The 8,643-nt window shown below is 43.2% G+C and overlaps 1 protein-coding gene across 1 annotated transcript; it reads right to left on the bottom strand.

The window, feature by feature from the left end:
* Nucleotides 1–209: 209 nt before the first annotated feature.
* MRPL15 (mitochondrial ribosomal protein L15) lies at nucleotides 210–4,985 on the bottom strand. The gene is made up of 5 exons (XM_052651669.1): nucleotides 4,831–4,985; nucleotides 4,133–4,287; nucleotides 3,442–3,607; nucleotides 1,142–1,265; nucleotides 210–712 (listed from the first exon to the last, which is right to left on the bottom strand). Exons 1-5 carry the CDS (start codon nucleotides 4,939–4,941, stop codon nucleotides 375–377), a joined length of 894 nt encoding a protein of 297 aa, XP_052507629.1. The 5' UTR covers nucleotides 4,942–4,985; the 3' UTR covers nucleotides 210–374.
* Nucleotides 4,986–8,643: the final 3,658 nt, after the last annotated feature.

Here is an 8,643-nt window from a genome sequence, read left to right as displayed (position 1 = left end):
CAGCCCTCGGACCCCGACCGACCGAGAGGACAACAAAGCAAGACCAGCCCATCTGCATTCATTCTGATTTGCAACAATAAGACAAGACCTGAATGGGAAGATGATGGAAAACTCAAGCGGAAATGGTCTAAGAGCTGCCCACTCCCTTGGGCAGTGTGCCAACGAGCTCGGGTTGCTGAGACACACACAGATCCACATCTTCCACATAGTTCTTGCTTACTGTATTTTTAATTTTGATTAAAAAAAAAAAAGAAAGACGTGATTACACAGAAAACATCATCCTCCTCAGAAACACAAACTGAGCCGATGCAGTGGGAGACACGTGTCACCACCCCTTCCAGTGCCCTCCTACCACTGGCTCCCCTGGACGGAGCTCAGGAGCTGTAGTACTCAAGCAGCTTCTCATCCGTAGGTTTCAGAATCTTCTTGTCTGCCATGTTCACCACCCATCCGGGAGCCAGACCAAAGAAAATCTGCCGTGGATCCTTTCGAGTACTGAGCATTTTGAAGAGTTCGTCTTTAGTGATGTCGGGTAAAATATAGCCATACTTCTTGGCAAGCTCCAGTCTCGCTTCGGGAAATCTGGCGGGATCCGCCAGGTAGCCTCGATTCCTCGCGTCAGTGTAGTAGGGGACTAATGCCTCGGGGGGGAGCATCCGCTTGGGAATGGGTTGTCCACGGAGAAAGAATGGGATGGGTTTGCATAGAATTTCTAAAAAACATTTTTAATAAAGAGAGAGATGCAAATACTGGTAATATATATACTGGTTTTCTCTTAATGATATTCTTTTAATTATTAAATTATTTCCAAAATGAGAGCTTAATTCCAAAAACTTTTTTTTTTAACTTAGTAGACTTAAGTAAACAAATGGAAACACTTGATCTTCAAAAGTTTGCATCTTGAAGGTCAAAGTCACTCCTGGGTTACCAACAATTAGTGAATTTCTAAACATAGGGCATTTGAGCTCCAGGTTTTTTTTTTTTCTAAAAAATTTTAGGACATACTAGCTGAGGTGTATCAGAAGACAGAGCCCCACCAGCCACACCACTAGCAGAAATTCCCAAAACAGGAACCGAGGTGTCTGAACAAGTCAAACCCTGGTGAGGCAGTCGACACAAGGCCCCGAGAGGACAAGCTTACCCAGGCTTCGTGGGTCGTAGAAGGCGGTCGTGACAACACCCCCGTTCTTCTCAATGGCAGCGATGGCCAGCTCAGAAGCCAGCTGAACTTCTATGTTAACTTTTGCCTTAAAGGTGTCAGCGCCCTGTCATCCGTCAAAACAAAGTGTGTGAGGCAATGGCTGCGCTGCCAGCAAACTAATCATTAGGGCCTCCTCCCTGCCCTGTTTTCTCCTCTGGAGTGCCTCCAGCCCAGCAGCTACTCCTACTTTAACATCTCTGCTTTGAGGTCCTATTAAACACCACCAAATCGTTCCTCATTTCTTTAGGCCACCCTATTTTCCTAGTTTTCATTCCCTAAGAGCAGGGATGATAAGACTTCCATTTTACATATTCAGCAGGCACCACCGTAAGCACCCATTCCCAACACCTCCTTAATAGCAGATTGTTTAGCCCTCAAAACAACTCTAAACCAACAATCACTGTGACTCCAATGCCATAGATGGTGGCACAGAGAGCCTGGGCAACCTGCCCAAGAACATAAAGCAAGGGAGCCTAGTCCCAGTGGCTGTGTTCCTAACCACAACATTATGTCATGTGATACAGACAGAAAGTTACCGGAAATTCCTGACCTACAAGTAAGCAAGAGGCCAAGAGATGGTTTAAACAGGGGGACAAGCACGGTGGAGCCAACGGAAGAACAAAATAGCTGAGCTCTGGAGGGCCAGCCCTCTTGAGCAAAAGAGGCAGAGACAAGAGAAGTAAAAACAGTTCTGAACTTTTTTACAGTCCTGTCTTTGGTCAATTTCATTAGGCCTAATTTCAAAACAGATTCTGACAAAAATAAAAAGATGGTAGCACTACCATTCTTTTTGCAGTGGTAAAAAGTTTTCTGCTATTTTCGTGTGGTTGAAACAAGGTGGTTCCCAGTTTCAAAATATTCCATCAATTGTAAGACACATTTCTCCCTTCTCTGATACTGGTAGGGATTTTTACAATCAATGGGGCCTTTGACTCAATAAAACAAGGTCTTGCCACGTTACGTGACATTTCTCATTACTATCCATAGACTGCTTAACCATTTCCCTGTCTCTGGGCACTAGTGTTAGTTCCAGCATTTTCAGTGCTGTAAGAAGCCTATTTAGTATTTCTTTATATCAATTAAGTTTCTTTTATCTTGTTTTACCTTAGGACACATGTTCCTAAATTGGTGATTTTATGCTGAAAAGATCAAAACCATCTTATTACCCAATATTGACTGCAAATCTGAAATCCAGAAAAAGGCAACTGGTTTACAAAGCTGTAAATGATGAATAACTGTACATACTCAACCAATAGATTTCAGAATGATTTTTGCTAGTTTAATAGACATATGTCCAAAGCTGTTGGGATGTACAGTTTAAGGTCTCATGAGGTCATGGGTTTTTCTGTATGTTACTTTATAACCATGTTCCTTGATATGCCTAAAGTAGAATACTGAGGCTTAATCCTGTATTTGGTATTCTCTCTTCAAATCATTAATCTGGAAAACTTTTATCGACAAGTTTACTTTTTCAAAGATCTGAAAGGTTTTCCCATAAACTATGCTTCCCTCTAGTGGACGCTAAGTCACTTACACAGCAATCAACTGTATTATTGACACAGAAGAAAAAGGGGATGGGGGGGGCATTAGTTGATTAACAATGTACAGGTTCATTTGCCTATAAAACTCCTGGCCAACTTCTCTAAACAGAAAACCTCTTCCCTACAATCATAACTGGATTTCATTCATCCCTTTCTTCCATAAATACTGAGTGACTATCACAAGCCAGTATTTCCAATGTTGAAAATACAGCAATGAGTCAAAGCACCTGCACTCAAAAGAACTGACATTACAGTGAGGAAGACAATGAAAAATGCCTGCACTGCCTGGTAATAAATATCAGGTGTTCATATATTCAAAGAAAAACCCTTTTGGGCACAATAAGGCAGACCGTCAGATACGAGAGTGTTCCTTTATAAAGAACATCTCCATAATAAAAATAATTTAAGCCTCAAATAATTTGGAAGGAAAAAAAAAGTTAAAAAGATCCTCCTTCTAGGATGACATCTGAACAGAGAACCAAAGAGAGTGAGGGAGCAAGCTGAATGGATACACAGGAAGAACACCCAGGACAAGGGAACAGTGGCTTTCTAAAACCACAACTGAATATAACACAATCAACCACTACAGAATGGTTACAACTCGAATGAGATAAAAATGAAGGAGGCACAGTGTTGATTATACGGAAATCAGAAACAGTCATCCATGAAACTTACCAAAAAAATTTAATTCAGACTTACCTCCTCTACCAGCTGGACTCCATAGTCCCTTTTAGATGGCTGGATGGTAACACCTCGCCCGTTGACCAGCTGGGTTAAGTCAATAGGTTGTGTGGGATCCACGCGGCCCAGGTCAATCAGGTACTGCAGCCTATTGAGACTCAAAGGCTGATACTGGCGTCTGAAGCTACGAAAAAAAGCAGCAACAGATGGAAAACTCAGCCAGACTTATCTTCCTGTAAGACCTCAAGATAAACGCAGAGTTCTGTCCCGTCCTTTCCTGCATCAATTTAGTTGGTTTAAAATAAAACTCCTACATTTACTTCACTCATTTATACAAATAAATATGTGAAAATTTTAACATAATATCTGAATTATGCATTAATGGATCTCAAAGTAAGAGCAGTTACCATTTACTGGGTGACGACAGTGGGCCAGAGTTTCAAACATAAAATCATTCTAAACCTCCGGAGCATGCACCATTACCTCCATTCTGCAAGTCTGGGTGTAACCTCTGGCTTTTTTCCTCTACTAAGTCAGGCTAAACTTCATTACCAAAAATGGTTCAAAGGAAGGGTAGCAAAAGTTTGCTTTAAAGAAGTGGATTTAAATTTCTACCAAGCTATCATTTGGTGATTCTCAGAATCACAAATTTTTACACTAAGAAGCAAAGCAAAGTAAAAAAATTAAACCACAAACAAAGCAAACTTACCTGTGTCCTTCATTAAACCCGTATTTGGGGATTCGAAGGTAAAATGGAGTCTGGCCTCCTTCAAAGCCCAGCCGGGGCCGGGTTCCTCTCTGCCGTTCTCCTTTGTGTCCCCTGCCACACTTCCTACCTCTTCTCTGACCTCTTCGCCGTCTTTCCTGGAAGGAGAGAAGAATGTTTTATGAGCTGCAGATGCACTTTTTAAAGTATATTTCACCTCTGCGCTGTCAGGTGGTAAGGCCCTCATTCATCCTTCCAGCCAGCAACGAGCCAAACCCCCTACGTGCCAGGCACTATTAGAACTGCTCTGAGGTCAAGACACCAAATTATTTAAAAAAAAAACTTTTTTCTTACTTGGCGAAAGCAACGAGTTGATTTTTAAGGTGACAGTATGCCCATAACAGCTTTTCTAGCTGTGTTCAGTGACTTGCAGAAAGTAAAATATCTTTCCCCTTAAGATAAAGGTATAATGGAAAAGCACTTCATGCTAACCCAATACTGAATGAGACAACCATCTGCACTTCCTGCGACCTCGCTCCCCGCCCAGGTTAACGCGATTACTCCTCTAAACCCGACCTGAGAGCTGGGACTACCGGGGCAGGCTTCTCGCATCACTCAAGAGCAGGGGCTCGCAGGCCCCTCGTTCCCGCAGCGCCTCTAGACCCGCGACCCCAGGACTCCTGCGCCATCCCCAGCCTTACCGGTTTCCTGGAGCCCGGGTTCGGCCTCAGGTTAGCCAGGCTCACACGAGGCAGGGCCCGAAGCAGGTCCAGGGCCCAGGGCCCTGCTGCGCCCCGCACCGGGCCGGCCATGACCCGCTTGCATGAGACGCCGCAAGGGCGCCTGGCACCCAAACCCACGTGATCTCGGGCGCTGCTTTACGGCCGCGGCCCCGCCCCCGTCGTGCAGCAGGAGCGCAGCGCCGCCGGCCTCGGGGCACGCCGGGAGCCGGTCTTCATCCAGGCGGCGGCGGGTACGCTAGGCTGTCTCCTCCGAGCTGACCTGGCTTTGTGTTTAGTTCACTGGGGATGAGACCGTATTTTGAGAGATCGTGCCTTGTTCTTGGCTTGGAATGTGCTGCGTTTTCTTTCGCCGCACAAACACCTGTTGAAACGCTGCGCGTTGTATGACTTGGTGTCATTGCTGAGCTGTCTCACAGTCTGGTGCTTAGAGAGGCAAGGTCTCCGAGCGCCACGTGGAGCCCAGAATAGTATACTCGGAGCTGAAGTTCCGGTTTGGAGCTGGGAGCTGGGCTGATTATACGCCCTGTCAACTGAAAAATTGTACAACACAGAGCTGTGAGTTATTTGGGGCAAAATGAGAGCTATAGCCTAGAAGACAACCACTCAGCTCTGAGAAACAGTTCCGAAGTAGGGGTGGGGGGGGGGGGGAGGTCGGCTTATATGTTATTTTAGTGGAGTCAGGAGTCATTGGAAAAGACCCTGATGCTGAGAAAGGTTGAAGGCAGGAGAAGGGGACAACAGAGGATGAGATGGTTGGATGGCATCACCGACTGGATGGACATGAGTTTGAGCAAGCTCCAGGAGTTGGTGATGGACAGGGAAGCCTGGCGTGCAGTTGGACACGTCTGAGCAATTGAAATGAATGGAGTCAAGCACATTTTGCAGCGGCTCCTGCTAGTAAGGAGGAGCAGGTGCCCCCATTAATGATTTCACTGCTTTTCTAGACACAAGGAAAGTCAAGAATTTGGGCTTGTAAAATCTGAGAATGTCTGAATATATGAAGGTCTGTTCTGTCAGTTTTTCCCAGAACACAGATGCCTCACTCCTGATCTCAGACCTGAATTCTGAAGTGAGGGGTTTGTTGAAAGACAGGGGCTGCAGTGGCTCCTGACTTCGTCCTTGTAGAGGCAGATAGTGAGTGCCTTTCAGTTGGCAACCCTGAGATATAATAGTACCCAGAGTTGAGCTATTACCACTGGCTGGCTGGTACCAACCTGTGCTTAAGACTCAAACTCTGCACCCCACCCAGGTGCACTTGTGGTGCTCTGACCAAGTCAGAGATGCTGACTTCACTTGCTGTTAATGAAGGAGCCACCCTGGCTTGATTCATTAACTAAATAACCCCTTGTTGGGTAGATGTTATTACCTTTGACAGACTTGGCAAGGCTGGTTCAGTTCAGTTCAGTCGCTCAGTCGTGTCCGACTCTTTGCGACCCCATGAATCGCAGCATGCCAGCCCTCCCTGTCCATCACCATCTCCCAGAGTTCACTCAGACTCACGTCCATCGAGTCCATGATGCCATCCAGCCATCTCATCCTGGGTCGTCCCCTTCTCCTCCTGCCCCCAATCTCTCCCAGCATCAGAGTCTTTTCCAATGAGTCAACTCTTTGCATGAGATGGCCAAAATACTGGAGCTTCAGCTTTAGCATCATTCCTTCCAAAGAAATCCCAGGGTTGATCTCCTTCAGAATGGACTGGTTGGATCTCCTTGCAGTCCAAGGGATCCTCAAGAGTCTTCTCCAACACCACAGTTCAAAAGCATCAATTCTTCGGCGCTCAGCTTTCTTCACAGTCCAACTATCACATCCATCCATGACCACAGGAAAAACCATAGCCTTGACTAGACAGACCTTAGTCGGCAAAGTAATGTCTTTGCTTTTCAATATGCTGTCTAGGTTGGTCATAACTTTTCTTCCAAGGAGTAAGCGTCTTTTAATTTCATGGCTGCAGTCACCATCTGCAATGATTTTGGAGCCCCCAAAAATAAATTCTGACACTGTTTCCACTGTTCCCCCATCTATTTCCCATGAAGTGATGGTAGCTTAACCAAATTCTAATAGTAAGCAGCCAGGATTCATACACTGCCTCTTACCACGTAACTAGTATTTTTTTTTAAATAGTATAAAGTTGAATATCTGCAGCCCAAAGTACATTATTTTCACTCAGAAATATCAGCTTCCTTATTTTTGTCTTAAGTGAGTGTGATACAGACCATGCCCCATTCCTGTACTGTTTCTTTTGTTGTTTCACCCTCTTGCTGGGGGTTTGTTCCTACTGGTGATCACAAGTAGTGAAGGTGGAAATAAAATTTTGGAGGGCAGCTATTTCTATGTTTAACTAAACCTTTTTGAAGTTATTTTAAATCAAGTATTAAAAAATAAAAGGGGATTCCCTGGTAGTTCAGTGGTTAAGATTCTGAGTTTTCAACTGCTGGGCCTGGGGTTCCAGCTTTGGTCAGGAAACTCAGATCCCACAAGTTGCATGTGTCAGGGCAAAAAAGAAAAAAAAACTACAGAAAAAGTTTCATTCATTCCTTTATGTGAGCAATATTTGAGCAAGCTACTGAACTTGTTACAAAAATATACATGGAGGAAGTCAAAAGTTTTGTTTCCAGATTATTTGACGGTAATGGAGATCTTCCAAAAATGAGTACTTTTGAAAAGTTAAAAAAAGCCTTTTATAAAGCTAATAGCACAAATACTTTCAAGAGGGAGCGGACATATGTATACCTGTAGCTGATTCATGTTGATGTGTGGCAGAAAAAACCAAAATTCTGTAAAGCAATTATCCTTCAGTTGAAAAAAAAAAAAAGAAATACAAATATATGAGTTCTGTAAAACAGTGTGAAGATACAAGACCAGACTCTATTTAGAAATATAGAAAGAAATACAGTGAAAAAATAAAAGCTAGTTCCTGACCTTAAGGCTTCTCAGTTCAATATATTTCATCATCTTTCTGTTAGAAATTTTATACTTCTGGGAAGAAAATTGCAAAATATGTTGCAAAATGTGTCCTAATCTCCAGAAAGAAGCACAATTTCCCTGCTTATCTAGAAAAATCATAGTTTTCACTAAGTAATGAGCTTCTGGGTGAGTGTTCATTTCCAATATTATCATCAAAAAATTTTCTATTGAATAAATGAGATACAGGAAACATAAAACAGTGTGCTGCACTTCTGGGAAGTAGATGCTTTCTGTTGTATAGGTTATGTAATGTTATTGGTGGACATCGGTTAATAATAGTATAAGTAATAATTATTTGTGTTTAGCTATAGACTCCAATTTATCCCATAGCAACATGTTGACCAAGCATATAAAAGTGAAAATAATTTGATGAGTCTCACCTATGTTTTAAGAATGTAAAATTAAGGGTGTGTGGTGAATAAGTCATGAGTCATTGATCTTTATGCCTATAGAAGTTTTTCATCATCATTATCATTGCAAGATAATGTTTATGAACCACCCACATGCTTGGGGTGTTGTGCTACCCCTGTTTAAATCACATTAAGGAGACCTTGTAATAAGAAAACATCTCAGCAACTATTTAAGTTCATCCTGACTCTAGCCCTGGTTAATAGTGACCATTGAGTCATGTAAAAGAATGAAGTGGGACTTCCCTGGCAGTCTGGTGGTTAAGACTCCATGCTCCCACTTCAGGCAGCAAGGGTTTGATTCATGGTGGGAGAAATAAGATCCCACATGATGATCATTAAAAATTAAAACAGCATTAAATATGGATTTTGAGGGGACAAATTTGACAAAATATTAGGC

This window comes from Budorcas taxicolor, chromosome 14 (genome assembly GCF_023091745.1).
Source record: "Budorcas taxicolor isolate Tak-1 chromosome 14, Takin1.1, whole genome shotgun sequence".
Lineage (NCBI taxonomy): Eukaryota > Metazoa > Chordata > Mammalia > Artiodactyla > Bovidae > Budorcas > Budorcas taxicolor.
This window is presented reverse-complemented; position numbering and strand designations above follow the sequence as displayed.